This window comes from Saccopteryx leptura, chromosome 5 (assembly GCF_036850995.1).
Source record: "Saccopteryx leptura isolate mSacLep1 chromosome 5, mSacLep1_pri_phased_curated, whole genome shotgun sequence".
Lineage (NCBI taxonomy): Eukaryota > Metazoa > Chordata > Mammalia > Chiroptera > Emballonuridae > Saccopteryx > Saccopteryx leptura.
In genome coordinates this window covers 195,890,288-195,906,162 of record NC_089507.1, presented here as the reverse complement: position 1 = coordinate 195,906,162, position 15,875 = coordinate 195,890,288, and the positions used below count along the sequence as shown (strand labels likewise).

The window sequence follows — 15,875 nt, the reverse complement described above, 5'->3', positions numbered from 1 at the left end:
TATACCTTTCTCAGGCTTTTGTCTACTCCAGGTGTTTTTCTTCTCTTTTCCTTTGAGCAGCTGTAGTGGGTAGTAGATGCCTAGTGGGTAGCGGATGCATTAGTTGGATGCGTTGGATGCATAGGCTCTGCTAATAGGTCTCCATTGGATGCCCATTGTCACTCTTAAATGGAACACCACAGCCATAATTGATAGAGAGTTGAGTTGCAAGCTTTTAGGACTAATTGTAAAGTCTAAACTAAAATGTTTCCCGGAGCTGCCTTTAATAATAATAATAATTAAAAATCTGTGAAGGTACAGTGCTTTACAATATACAGAGCACTTTCACATATATCATATCATTTAAGCCTTATAATAAACAAAGCCGTTTGAATGCTTAGATCTCTCCTGAGTAAGATATCATGCTGCACGTGTCCTGATTTAATCACAGTGAGTTGTTGAAAGTTCTCAAAACAATAACCATTTATTGAGCACCTTCTATGCATAAAGTAACTTTACGAAGGATACCAAGGTGTAAATTTCCAGAAAATAAATATCTAGTAAATAGCACCTATCCAAAAATGTGACCTTGCTTTCTGACTCACTTTCCCTTCCTCATCCCAGTCACTGTTTTGGAGGGTGCTTGCTAAAATATTGTCAGGAATTCAATTGTAGCAGAATTTAAGTTTTTAAAACGAAGGATTCTTATACTTAGCTAAGTTCAGTGATTCTTTGAGTCATTCTGTAGATTTTAGCTCTCACGGCCTTGAAGTTTATATAGCTACTACATGAATCTAAGAAGTGTTTCAGACATCCAGCATGTTTGAAAATGCCTAGCCATTGAGTTCATTGTCCTGAGTAGGATATTTAGGGTATGGCTCCAAGGACAGCAGGGCCCTTGGCCCCAGAGGCTAATTGTCCAGTAGAAAAGGAGACATAATCATCTCTGGGGTCTTCAGAGCATTGAGGAGCCTGGAAAACAAAGGGCTCACAGGAGGGAGCTGTCTGGGGTGTCCAGGAATGTGCTCTGGTCCACCATGGCTCCTCAGAGATTCTCTAAAAAATATGAGACTCCTTAAATAATAAGAACCCCTACTTAAATGGCCCCTGGGCAGAGTAGTCCCACAGAATGAGTGATATCATCTAAACACCATCATTCCTTAAGAATAAACATAACAAAGAATGTAAAGGACTTATATAATGAAAACTATAAACCATTGTTAAGGGAAATCGAAAAAGATATAATGAGATGGAAGAATATACCTTGTTCTTGGTTAGGAAGAATAAGTATAATCAAGATGGCCATATTACCCAAAGCAATATACAAATTTAATGCAATTCCCATCAAAATTCCAATGACATTTTTTAAAGAAATAGAGCAAAAAATCATCAGATTTATATGGAACTATAAAAAAACCCAAATAGCCAAAGCAATCCTAAAGAAAGAGAATGGCCTGACCTGTGGTGGCGCAGTGGATAAAGTGTCGACCTGGAAATTCTGAGGTCGCCAGTTTGAAACCCTGGGCTTGCCTGGTCAAGGCACATATGGGAGTTGATGCTTCCAGCTCCTCCCCCCTTCTCTCTCTCTGTCTCTCTCTCTCCTCTCTCTCTCCTCTCTAAAAATAAATTAAAAATTAAAAAAAAAGAAAAAGAAAAAGAATGAAGCTGGGGGCATTACAATACCTGACTTCAAACTATATTATAGGGCCACGACAATCAAAACAGCATGGTATTGGCAAAAATATAGACACTCAGACCAGTGGAACAGAATAGAAAGTCCAGAAATAAAACCACATATATATAGTCAAATAATTTTTGATAAAGGGGCCAACAACACACAATGGAGAAAAGAAAGCCTCTTCAATAAATGGTGCTGGGAAAACTGGAAAGCCACATGCAAAAGAATGAAACTGGACTACAGTTTGTCCCCCTGTACTAAAATTAACTCAAAATGGATCAAAGATCTAAACATAAGACCTGAAACAATTAAGTACATAGAAGAAGACATAGGTACTCAACTCATGGACCTGGGTTTTAAAGAGCATTTTATGAATTTGACTCCAAAGGCAAGAGAAGTGAAGGCAAAAATTAATGAATGGGACTACATCAGACTAAGAAGTTTTTGCTCAGCAAGAGAAACTGATAACAAAATAAACAGAAAGCCAACTAAATGGGAAATAATATTTTCAAACAACAGCTCAGATAAGGGCCTAATATCCAAAATATACAAAGAACTCATAAAACTCAACAACAAACAAACAAACAATCCAATAAAAAAATGGGAAGAGGACATGAACAGACACTTCTCCCAGGAAGAAATACAGATGGCCAACAGATATATGAAAAGATGCTCATCTTCTTTAGTTATTAGAGAAATGCAAATCAAAACTGCAATGAGATACCACCTCACACCTGTTAGATTAGCTATTATTAACAAGACAGGTAATAGCAAATGTTGGAGAGGCTGTGGAGAAAAAGGAACCCTCATCCACTGTTGGTGGGAATGTAAAGTAGTACAACCATTATGGAAGAAAGTATGGTGGTTCCTCAAAAAACTGAAAATAGTTTATGACCCAGCAATCCCTCTACTGGGTATATACCCCCAAAACTCAGAAACATTGATACGTAAAGACACATGCAGCCCCATGTTCATTGCAGCATTGTTCACAGTGGCCAGGACATGGAAACAACCAAAAAGCCCATCAATAGATGACTGGATAAAGAAGATGTGGCACATATACATTATGGAATACTACTCAGCCATAAGAAATGATGACATCGGATCATTTACAGCAAAATGGTGGGATCTTGATAACATGATACGAAGTGAAATAAGTAAATCAGAAAAAACCAGGAACTGCATTATTCCATACATAGGTGGGACATAAAAGTGAAACTAAGAGACATTGATAAGAGTGTGGTGGTTACAGGGGGAGGGGGGAAAGGGGGAGGGGGAGGGGCACAAAGAAAACTAGATAGAAGGTGACAGAGGACAATCTTCTTTTTTTTTTTTTTTTTTTTTTTTTTTTCATTTTTCTGAAGCTGGAAACAGGGAGAGACAGTCAGACAGACTCCCGCATGCGCCCGACCGGGATCCACCCGGCACGCCCACCAGGGGCGACGCTCTGCCCACCAGGGGGCGATGCTCTGCCCATCCTGGGCGTCGCCATGTTGCGACCAGAGCCACTCTAGCGCCTGAGGCAGAGGCCAAGGAGCCATCCCCAGCGCCCGGGCCATCTTTGCTCCAATGGAGCCTTGGCTGCGGGAGGGGAAGAGAGAGACAGAGAGGAAAGCGCGGCGGAGGGGTGGAGAAGCAAATGGGCGCTTCTCCTGTGTGCCCTGGCCGGGAATCGAACCCGGGTCCTCCGCACGCTAGGCCGACGCTCTACCGCTGAGCCAACCGGCCAGGGCTGACAATCTGACTTTGGGTGATGGGTATGCAACATAATTGAACGACAAGATAACCTGGACTTGTTATCTTTGAATATATGTATCTTGATTTATTGATGTCGCCCCATTAAAAAAATAAAATTATTTAAAAAATAATAATAATCAAAGGCTGAGTAGGGCCAAGATGTGGCCCATCAGGTCAGCTGATGGGCTGTTTTGTTATTGAAACAGGTGATCATCAGGGTGTCACTTCTCCAGACATCTTCCTGCTCCTCGATTGACATCTTAATTTCATTAACTCTAGCATTACACCAGCCCTTAGCTAGTTCATGGGGCCATGTGGTTTGGGAATTAGAGAATACAAATCCAAATGGCCCAATATTTTTTTACTAGAGTACTCATTTCCTATTATAGAATTTTTTTCCATGATACCATCTTCTAAAATAACTTCTGTATTTTACAAGGGAGGGTAATGTTTGGATTACCAAATTAGCTCCTGGTTCTTTTGATATGGAGTTTAGGCAATCGCAAGCCAAAGAACTCTTCCTTCTTTGTCTTGGGCAGATATGCCAATGGTTTATTTTGACACAGACTATGCAGCAGTATCTGAGCATCCCATAAATACTCCAGAGAAGACCACAATTACGATAGAGTATGGAGCGGGAGTTTGAGCATTAAGTCTAAATGATGTTTCCAACTGGGGCTGGCAACATGCTTTAAATAATTGTGTTCTGATCATCTAGGTCTCTCTTTATAGGGCATCTTTTATGACCAAGACTGTCCAGTACCAAAATGAGCTACATAAATTCCTAATCTGGGATACAGCTGGACAAGAACGAGTAAGTTATTCTTTAATTTACTATGTGTTTTTCTGAGGCCCAAATTAAAACTCGAACTAAACTGTTGATGTCCCTGTCATTTTACAGTAATTCACTTCTCTTCTGCACGCCAGAGACACATTCATTTTCGTTTGCATAGACCAGCCTTTTTCTTTTCAATTAGAGCCACAAAGTCCACTGATGGAGAAAGTGATAATGGGCACTGCGGGCATTTTTATACTTTTTAGTGTCTTAAAGTAAATGCTGACTAACGGGCCTGATAAAACTCTCTGCTCAGAGCATTGTGTGTAATTTGGGGCTTTATCCTCCAGCAGAGATATAAGAGAATTAGTGGTAGAAAGGGAGAGTTAAGCACATCTCATTTATAGCTGCCTTTTAAAAGCTAAAGAGAGAACTTTACAGCATATAAAGTTTGAGATTTAAGTGAAATGGATGAGCTAACACAGTGCTTTGCAATAGGTACTTAATAAATGCCTGATGATAAAATTGTCCAAGATGGTTATCTGCTTAAAAAGGAAGAGCCTGAGCCAGAAGTGGAACTGGGCCGAGGCATCACAGTGCAGACTGGGACTGAGTGAAGCCTACCCAAATCAGACAGGAGTGGGGAGGCTGGCAGGGGAACAAGATGCTTGCCTGCTGCCTCATTTTCCCTCTGGGCCTTAAGTCTGATTTCCCTGTCGAAGTGTGTCTGGCAGCCACCCCATTATTCAGCTGCTGTTTAATTTTGTTTTCAAACAGTAGCATCAAAACAGAACATCTGATAGATGCACAGTGCTATCTTAAGCTCTTAAAAGTATACCAGAAGTAATCAGGAGAAATAGTCTGTCATCACGGTCTTATCTAAGACAGCAAAGATACTGTGTATGGTATAAAATCTGACAGAATCATCACAGACAAATGGAGGAAAACAAAACAAGCCCTTGCTGTTGTCCTGGATGTAGACACCACGCATTTGTACAGATTTAATGTCCTACATTTGTTCTGTTTGCTTTTTTGTGTTTGTTTTAATGCTGGATATCATACCCTGTGTCAATTACTCATCTGAGAGCCATCCTCTTAGTTTCCCACCCCCCACTTCCGCTTTGTTTTTAGGACAGTAAGACCTTACCATCACTTTTCCAGCTTTTAGAGGTGTTACTTCCCACAGAACCTTCCTCAGCATATCTATAGGCACAGCTCTGGTGTCTGTCCTATCAGGCAAGAACTCATGTAACTAGCTCTTCATGCCAATAATATATGTGCCCTTTCACTGACTTCCAGGTTTCAGTTACCCCTCCCAAATATTGATGATACAGCAGCACCCTCAACATAAAGAATCCTGCTATGATATAGATTCCATGATGCTTTGAGTCAGTATACCTAACAGGACCCCAGTTTATTCCCCATCAGAGCCCCTTATTAAATTTTCTCAGGACCCTCATAAGTTGTAATCTGTCTACTTACCTTTAGTAGCAGTCTTTCCCTGCCAACCATAAGCTTTGAGAGCTGGGACCACAGTATTTTGTGTCCTCACTGCTATGTTCCCACTGCCATGCACAGTGCCTGACCAAGAGCTGATGCTCAAATGTTGGTTGGGAGATCAGCAGATAAACTCTTCAGCCTATTTCTCTGTATCCTAGAGAGTCTTTGATGCCCTGATCCATGGGATCATCACATGTTTCCTCACTGTTTATCTTTTGTTAGACTGTGAGCTCCTTGGGGGCAGGGACTATCTTCATGTCTGAGTTCTCAGCCCCTGGCACACGATGTTGATGCCAGTGGGTTTATGTCACCTGATTGCCAGCCCTGCTTTGGCACATAAAAGGACGGATCCTCTACATACTTTTGCCATGTGAGTATTGCATGCCTCAAATTGTAAATTTCTAGTATTTGCATATTTATTATTCTGTACTCTATAGTAATGAGATTCAGTATGAAACTAAAGTCATCATAAAATGAAAACCCTTTTGGATGAACTGACCATTCAAACATCCTCCCCATTTTGACCTTTGCAACTGTTGCTGTGTATAGTTTTGATGGTCCAGTTGTATTTGATTGCAAAGTGACTTTATTAAGTCAATGAAAATGATTCTGGAGAACTCCGCAAATGTCTTGAAAAGTGATTGATGGTAGGGACCTTCTTAATCGAGAAAAATACTGGTCAGAATGATGATATAAGTGCTTCAGAAGATTATGATTTGTGTATCAAAGAATTTGAGAGGCCTAAGGAAACTGATAGAGGCCTCAAATTTTTTTGTGAAAATTACCCTTTTTAAGTAGGACCAAGAAATTCAAAATGAAATGGGAGATACTACATTGCACTAGCACATAGCTTTATGAGATTATCATTCAACTTGGTTTTAGTGTTCATTCAGGAAACCAGCTCGGGTTGCAATAATAAACCTAAGTTTTTTCAAATATCAGATAAAATGAAACTTGTTTTCATAATTTAAAATTTATTTCCTCAAGACAGAGCCTGTCACACCTTTTTGTCCCTGTTTTCCATCCTTAATGAATTCATCTTTTCATCAGTCATACTTCACTAACAAGGATCCATAGAGTAGTCTGAAGACCATATGCAAATAACCACCACAAATGCAGCAACATTTCAGATGCTTGAGCCTATCACAGAAAGCTGCTTAAGCAGAGTCCAGTAGACATTGCATCCAGTCCTTAAAGGTATATTTGAGTCCTAATATGGTTCTCCTGATGACTCTTTCCAGAGGTGAAGCACCAGGAAGTCACGGACTCATTTATTGTCACAGTCATGTGAGCAGTTCTTCTCATGCTTAAAATCAGGAATAAGTGTAGTAGCTTAGTGTCACCGAGAGCTAAGGTCAACACTATGGCTTGTGGACTAAATCTAGCAGCTGCCTGTTTCTGTAAATCAGGGTTTCTTGGCACACAGCCACACACTTGCTTGTTTGCTTGTTGTCTCTGGCTACTTCACTCGTCAGTAGTACAGCTGAGTAGTTGTAACAAAGATCAAATGACTCAGAAAGCCTGAACTATTTGATACTTGGCCCTTTCCAGAAAAAGTTTGATGACCCCTAACCTAGAGCCAGATTTGGAGCAGAGATGTGCTGACATCCTGACTCTTTGTTTAAACTGCTACCTTTCCTCTTTACGCAGAAGGACATGTGAAGAGTTTCAATGTCAGTAATGGCAGAGTGGCTTGTGATGGAGTCACCTTCCCACAGACAACAATTGTATAGAAACTCTGGACAACACATTAACAACAGCTATTTGAAGGCATTGCTGAGCAACCAGATGCAGTCAGACCCTCAAAGAGTACTCCACTGGTTGAGGCCCATGCTTCTATAGTTCTTCCCTAGAGGGCACTCTCCAGTCTACATGACACAGGGTAGCTAGGACTCAAGCAGAAAGCCTATCTTTTTAGCTTGTGGAATTTGAGGCTTGTGGAATTTGAGGACAGAATTTAAAGTTGCTACAGCAACCGAAAAAAGAGAGGGCACATCCCATAAAAGGTGGATCCCACAGGAAGCTCTAAAATCTGCTTATAAATTCCCTGCAAGTCTTATCATGACCCTGAATTGCAAATGCACAGGGGAGACCCTGAGGCACCCAGCAGAAAGCAGCAGGTAGAGGGGTAACAAGACTCAGCAGAGACTGGGCTGCTGCTGCTCATCACAGTAAAAGTAGACCTTTTGGGGTTTGAGTCCCTGTTTTCCATTCTTAATAAGTTCATCTTTTCATCAGTCATACTTCACTAACAAGGATCCATAGAGTAGTCTGAAGACCATATGCAAATAACCACCACAAATGCAGCAACATTTCAGATACTTGAGCCTATCACAGAAAGCTACTTAAACAGAGTCCAGTAGACATTGCCTGCCATGTTGACGGAGTTTGGCAAACACCTTGGGCTTCCATTGAAATTTCAGAAGGACCAGGCCTCATGAGTAGACACTATGTCCTGAGACTAAAGGCAGTCCCAGACAGACCTACCCTAACCAATCTCACAATGAGTAGTCAGCAATTTCACACTCCTCAGAGAAGGTAAAGATAGTTTAAGTTCAAAGATTTAAGGAAAAGTAGTCTTATCTACTTTCTCCAGATGGGGAAGCTTACCCAGAATGGAAACTAATAATCAAATGGAAATTCTAAAACTGAAAACTGTAACGTTGAAAATGAAAAATCCACTGGGTTGTTGACAAAAATTAACAAATTAAAAGAGCAGAGAGGCCCTGGCCGGATGGCTTAGTGGTAGAGCGTCGGCCTGGCATGCAGGAGTCTCGGGTTCAATTCCCGGCCAGGGCACACAGGAGAAGCGCCCATCTGCTTCTCCATCCCTCCCCCTCTCCTTCCTCTCTGTCTCTCTCTTCCCCTCCCACAGCCAAGGCTCCATTGGAGCAAAGTTGGCCCGGGCGCTGAGGATAGCTCTGTGGCCTCTGCCTCAGGCGCTAGAATGGCTCTGGTTGCAACAGAGCAATGCCCCAGATGGGCAGAGCATCGCCTCCTGGTGCGCATGCCAGGTGGATCCCAGTCGGGCACAGGCGGGAGTCTGTCTGACTGCCTCCCGTTTCCAACTTTAGAAAAATACAAAAAAAAAAAAAAAAAAAACAGAGAAAGAGTGGGAAAATAATGAACATAATCTTGGTACCATAGGGACAAATTCACACAATCTAATATTTGTGTAACTGAGACCCAGGAGTGGGGAGGAAGGGGAGAGGAAAAATAGATATTTTAAGAAATAATGGCTGAAGCCCTGGCTAGATAACTTGGATGGTTAGAGCATCATCCAGAAGCACAGAGGTTGCTGGTTCAATCCCCATTGGGGCACATACAGGAACAGGTCAATGTTCCTCTCTCTCTCTCTCACTAAAATCAATCAATAAATAAAAAATAATAATAAAAAGAAATAATGACTGAAAATTTCCCAAATCTGGTGAAACACATCAGGTTATAATTCTAAGGAGTACAATGCACCCCTGAGTACAAAGAAAACCACATCTAAGTGTATTGATAGACTGCTGAAAACCAGAATTAAAGAGAAAAATCTTAAAAGCAGCCAGATATAATGGACACATTACATACAGGGGAACAATATGAGTGATGGCTAATGTCCCACAGAAACAGTGATGCCAGAGATCATGCGTGGAACAGTGGCTTGAAAGTGTTTAAAGCAAAAAAAGTCAACCTGCCAAAATTATCTTTCAAATATGGAGTCAAAGTAATGACAGTTCTAGAGAAAAGCTAAAAGGATGCAGAACAGCAGCCCCAGAAGGTTTTCCAGGATAAAGGAGATGATGCCAGGTGGCAACTCAGACCCATAGGAAGAGTAGTAACCACTGGCAATGGTAAATATAAAAATCTTTTTCTCCTAAACTTATTTAAAAGACTACTGGCTATTTAATGCAAAAATTATAATATTGGGTCCTGGCCAGATAGCTCAGTTAGTTAGAGTATCTGAAGCACAAAGGTTGCCAGTTTGATCCCTGGCCAGGGCACATACAGCACCTGACTTTCTCTTTCCCTTCATCTCTCTCTAAAATCAATCAATAAATTTTTTTAAAAATTATAACATTGGGTTGTATAGTATGTATTATATGTAGATTTAAAATATTTAACAACGGTAGTACATAGGGATAAAAAAGAATTAGACTGATATTTTACATGCGATGGAACATTTTAAACTCTTAAGTCAAAACTGGGGGTGGGGTATATTGTAGTTATAAGAGCAACCACGTAAAAAGTAATTCAAGAAGGTATAGCCCTGGCCAGTTGGCTCAGCAGTAGAGCGTCGGCCTGGCGTGCGGGCTACCCGGGTTCGATTCCCGGCCAGGTCACATAGGAGAAGCGTCCATTTGCTTCTCCACCCCCACCCCCTCCTTCCTCTCTGTCTCTCTCTTCCCCTCCCGCAGCCAAGGCTCCATTGGAGCAAAGATGGCCCGGGCGCTGGGGATGGCTCCTTGGCCTCTGCCCCAGGTGCTAGAGTAGCTCTGGTCGCGGCAGAGCGACGCCCCGGAGGGGCAGAGCATCGCCCCCTGGTGGGCAGAGCGTCCGCCCCTGGTGGGCGTGCCGGGATCCCGGTCGGGCGCATGCGGGAGTCTGTCTGACTGTCTCTCCCCATTTCCAGCTTCAGAAAAATACAAAAAAAAAAAAAAAAAAAGAAGTTATAGCTGGCCTGGCCTGTAGTGGCGCAGTGGACAAAGTGTCAGCCTGGAGTTCTGAGATGGCTGGTTTGAAACCCCAGCTTGCCCACTCAGGGCACATACAAGAAGCAACAACTACGAGTCAATGCTTCCCGCTCCTCCCACACTTTCTCTCGCTCCTCTCTCTAAAATCAATAAATAAAATGTGAAAAAGAAAAATTATAGCCTAACCTGTGGTGGCACAGTGGATAGAGCGTCGACCTGGAATGCTGAGGTTGCTGGTTCAAAACCTTGGGGTTGCCCAGTCAAGTTACATGCAACAAGCAAGCAATGAACAACAAAAGTGAAGTAACTATGAATCAATACTTTTCACCATGCCCCCCTTCCTCTCTCTGTAAAATCAATAAAATCTTTAAAAAGAAAAAAGAAGGTATAGCTAAAACACCAATGTATTAAAATTAAATACTAAAAGTACTCAGTTCATGCAAAAGAGGGAAGTAAGGAAAGAACAGGATATTTTTAATGACTAGCTAATTATAAAAAATGAATAGCAAAATGGTGACATAATATCAGTAAGACCAAATATATCAGTAAGTGCATTAAATGTAAAGGAACTGAACATTCCACTTAAAAGGCAGAGGTTGTCAGATTGGATTGCAAAGCAGTATCAACCATGTGCTGGTTGGAAGAGGAGTGCCTTAAAAACAGAGATAGCTTGAAAATAAAAGAATGGAAAAAAGGCCCTGGCTGGTTGGCTCAGTGGTAGAGCGTTGGCCTGGCGTGCAGGAGTCCCAGGTTCAATTCCTGGCCAGGGCACACAGGAGAAGTGCCCATCTGCTTCTCCACCCCTCCCCCTCTCCTTCCTCTCTGTCTCTCTCTTCCCCTCCCGCAGCCAAGGCTCCATTGGAGCAAAGTTGGCCCAGACGCTGAGGATGGCTCCATGGCCTCTGCCTCAGCCGCTAGAATGGCTCTGGTTGCAACAAAGCAACACTCCAGATGGGCAGAGCATCGCTCCCTGGTGGGCATGCCAGATGGATCCCGGTCGGACACATGCAGGAGTCTGACTTCCTCCCTGTTTCCAACTTCAGAAAAATTAAAAAAATTAAAAAATGAAAAAAGATACTCGTTGCCAGTCATAAGCCAAAGAAAACTATTGTGGTTATTTCAATATCAATAAATATCAATGAAGTAGATTTGAAGACAAGGGTTATCGAAGTTGAAGGAGCCTGATAAGAGGAGCATCAGGGAGCTTTCTATGTTGATAGAAATGTTGTGTCTCTTGGTGGGGTGGTGTTTACATGGGTGTATACAACCACATACGGATTTTTATCAAAACCTGACATCTTTTGTCAAACGTAAGGTCTTTGAACTTCTCTATATGAATTTTGCCTTCCAGACCTGAAGGCAGAAAGAAAAGCCCTTGTAAAAGATGTTGCCAGTGTAGTGCATCACAAATGAAAACTATCACCATACTGTCCCACCTTACACTCCTGTTCTCCTTGCACCCTGTGGAAGTCAGCCCACCCTTCCCACCCAGTAATGCAGTTTCCTCTCTATAGCAGTTTCTTACTTACAACCTGTATTTTTTTTCTCTGTAAAACAACATATTTTATTGGGAGTTACCACGTTTCCATCCCAGAGATAGCGGTCTTGCTCAGAGACTAGTTTAAGCTCACTTGGTGAGAAGTTGCAGACTGTAATTCTATATGTGAGTTATATTATGCACCAGATGTTCACCTCTGGGTATAGTTACTACCTGTGTTGGGGGCTAGCCACCAGAACAGAGAACAGGGTGAGAGTACAGTGGTATCCCATTCTATGTAGGGTTGGGTGTCAAAGTTGAGGTGTAAGCTGAAGATCAAGTACAGGTAAAATTCTTGTCTTTGCACATTGGCATTACAATCACTGAGAGATGCTCAGACCAGCACATCCATGTGCTCAGGGAACCAGAGTGAGTGGGCAGAGCTTCGGTTTAACGTCTCATACTCATGGAAAGAAATAGCCAGTTAAATCTGCCTTGTCCTTTAAATTGTTATTCCTCTCCCTTCCTTTCCTTCCTTCCCTGTTGTGTGTTGGGCAGGGGAGAGGGTGTTGGGTGGGAGGAAGCTGTGCATACAGAGTTAAATTTGTGTAAATGAAATCAGATACCTACCTGCATTTGGGAATTGCCACCTGCACAGAATTAAATGGAGTTACAGACACATCAAAGTATCAAGTGTAAATGTGTACTCATTTCTGTGACACCATCAGCATTCAGATGACAGGGTCTTCATTACGACACCCCAGTGCAGCGCTTCTCTGGAGAACTATTTACAGCATGATTTTTATCTCCCTGATAGTTTGGGAAGCCCAAGTTTAAAGGACTATTGAACAAATGAATTTGGGAATTATAACATTGAGTTCAATTAAAAAGCCTTTTTAGCTGAAACAATTGTTTATAGCACTATATTTAATTCCTATAAAACTGTATTCTAAACTATCTTCTGAGAGACATTTCAGTGTTACATTAAGAGTTGTTGCCTTTGGTAATCACTGGTTCATTTGCTTTAAAGTATCATGTCATCTTCTTGGGCTTAAGAGAAAGATTATCTTTTGTGTAGGGATAATGGGCCTAAGAGTCTAGTAAAACATATTAACCAGTTTTCCCAATTCTGTTGTTTCTTTTTCTGTGCAGTTCCGTGCCTTAGCACCCATGTACTATCGAGGGTCGGCTGCAGCTATAATTGTTTATGATATCACAAAAGAAGTAAGACATCTATTGTGTTCTTCAGACTATTGTGAACACTCTCTTGGCTGCTTAGATCTCCAGTTGCTTTCCTCTTTTGTGTTACAGGAGACATTCTCCACATTAAAGAATTGGGTAAAAGAGCTTCGACAGCACGGCCCACCTAATATTGTAGTTGCCATTGCAGGAAATAAGTGTGACCTTATCGATGTAAGGTAAGTTATTAGAACAGGAGATTACAGTGCTGATTATATGTTCCTTTTCTTACTGAACGATATCTAGTATAAGAATCTTGCTTTTATTTTATCTCTGACATTGAAAAATTCCTTTCTATGTGTGGTTGGAATTCTGAAGTTTCAAAGTAGAACTAATTCAGGCACCTGTGGCTAATTAGATGATGTATGTAGACAGGTGTATAATTTATTTAATGTTGGTTACATCAAATCTGACAGTATGTGAGCTTAGCTGAGCCCCGGCTCCCATGACGTAGGTTACTAGAATGAGGACAGCAGCTTTTCAGGAAAGCACACTTATTGGAAGTTTCTGTGGACCACTTCCTTAATTCCCAAAGCAGGGGCATTGCTTTGGTGGTGTGGGGGAAGAAACCCCTGCCATTCTCCGATTGCTTCACTGTATGCATTGCTGGCAGCCCATTCTTTGTTCAACCATAAACACAAGCCATCCATGGCATCCTTTGTCATCATAGATCTGGTGAATTACTGGGTAAGGGGGGATAACATGAAGCCTTTGATGGGTCAGATTTCTGATTTGCAATCATTGCCTTCCAGAGAAGTCATGGAGAGAGATGCTAAAGACTACGCCGACTCCATCCATGCAATTTTTGTAGAGACCAGTGCAAAAAATGCGATAAACATCAATGAACTCTTTATAGAGATTAGTGAGTATCTGTGTGCTATATGGGTTTCCTCTGTGCAGAGCAACTGAAAACAATTATCTTGCTAGGTAGAATTCCTTCCTTATGTAAAGTAATCTAGTCTCTGGTATTGTTCTCAGTGGAATGAGAGTGTAAGAATGACAGCTGGTTTTCATATCGTGTAATAGCTGGGGAGCTGCTGCCCGATGACTGTGGCCCTCCTATTAAGAACATTGCTACTGAATGAATAAATCAGTGCACAGGGCCTGGGGTCCTAGAAGCTGTCACCTCTCCCTCTTTCTCTCCTTATATTTGTTTCAATTAGTCATCCAAAGTCACTGAAAGTGAACAAAATAAATAAGGGGAAATGAAATTTATGTGGAGTTCCACTGTTAGAACCCCCCCCCCAAATTAATACTAGGTGAGCAAAGGTAAGACTTCTTTTCTCACCCCTTACCCTCCCCTTTCTAGAAGTGTTAATATGACGCTGATGAGAGAGAGGCTGCTGCATACCTTTGGGATCCTCTACAGATTGTATCTGTGTTTATTCATTTCATTCAAATTCATCAAAATATTTATTGAGAACCGTTCCAGGCTCAGGGGAGACAGTGGTGAAAGAGATAGGCATGGCCCTGCTCTCCTGGAGCGTAGACTGCCCTGTGGGAGGCAGACAGTGAGCACAGAAATAAGTGAGATCCTTTCAGATGATAAGCAGCGATAGCAAGAAAATAATATAGTATGAAGTGAAAGGGTGTCTGCAGGGGGTCAGAGAAAAGGCCTCTCCTGAGCAGGTGATATTGGAGCCAAGATGTGACAGAGCAGGCTTCGCACAGACCTGAATTCACGTTAACTAAACATATCAGATTCCAGATGGAAAATACGAGACCGTCATCAGGGCACCATGAACTTACTCATTAAGAGCCATCATCTGGGTGAGATCCCAGATTGCTGAAGCTGGAAGGCCCTTGGCCATCCTGTAAAGGGCAGGCCATGAGCTTCAGTGCTTGCCAGGGCCCACCTGTGACACAGCCCACCAAGTAGAGCAGGCTGGGGTGAGCACTGAGACTTGAGGGCAGCAGACCCTGGTGACCCTGACAGCTGGCAAGTGTGGCTACACTGGAGCGTACATCTGGTGGCCCAATTGCTGGGATTGTTTATGTTTTTATTTTTAGTTTTTGGTGATTTTAGTTTGTTCAGAGAACCAGAGATTTGAATTTTATATAACATGTCCCATTGTTTAGATTTAGCTATTAACTCAAATATAGTACTTTCAGAGTACTGTGCAGGCCTGCCAAGCCCATCAGGCGGTTTGCAACCTCTAGGCCAGCCCTTCATTTCAACATTAAAAAGTCATGGTATTTATTGTCTTCCTAGATTATAAGTAGCAGTTACCTGTTTTTGAAAGGCATCCCTGAGGCCAGTCAGAAATTTTTCACAGTTCAAGCTAAAATATCTAAGTGAGTGGTGTCAGAAGTATACTGAAATTATTACTATTTTTCAGTGGTCTTTACACTAGCAGTATTAAAACAGGAAGGTAGTGAACTATACCAACAATGAAAATCCTTAGATAAAAACCAGCAGGTACATACTCATTTTAACTGTGAAAAATAAAAGCTGTATGCTCACATGATTATAAGAATTGAGATAGATGTGAATTGAAGTTATCGTATACTGGCTGTTGTAAAGTTGCATTAGGACGGTGCCCAGCATGCTTGCTTTTTACTCAAGTCCAAGTGCTCATGTCAAAAGTGTACCACCCAAGGAATTTTCACAAACAAAGTAGACTCCTGTAATCCACACCCAGAGCAAGACCCAGGGCTACCCCAGGAGCCTCCCACAATCCCCGCCCCCAAGGGAACCTTTGTCCTGACTACTGACTCTTCAGATTTGTTTTGCCTGTTTTCATACTTTGTATTTTCTGAAGCATGCTGTAACTCTGTGTCTGGCTCCCTTATCTCTACATATACTCTCAG

The 15,875-nt window shown here is 41.9% G+C and overlaps 1 protein-coding gene across 2 annotated transcripts in view; it reads left to right on the top strand.

Moving 5' to 3' along the window:
* Positions 1-15,875, top strand: part of RAB22A (RAB22A, member RAS oncogene family) — a 51,573-nt gene that overhangs the window by 23,881 nt on the left and 11,817 nt on the right. Inside the window, exons 3-6 of one of the 2 annotated variants that reach the window (XM_066387371.1) lie at positions 4,127-4,208; positions 12,978-13,049; positions 13,137-13,243; positions 13,817-13,926. In XM_066387371.1, coding sequence (XP_066243468.1) covers positions 4,127-4,208; positions 12,978-13,049; positions 13,137-13,243; positions 13,817-13,926 — 371 coding nt within the window. The remainder of the gene's footprint in view (positions 1-4,126; positions 4,209-12,977; positions 13,050-13,136; positions 13,244-13,816; positions 13,927-15,875) is intronic. The other variant, XM_066387372.1, reaches the window with a different exon arrangement.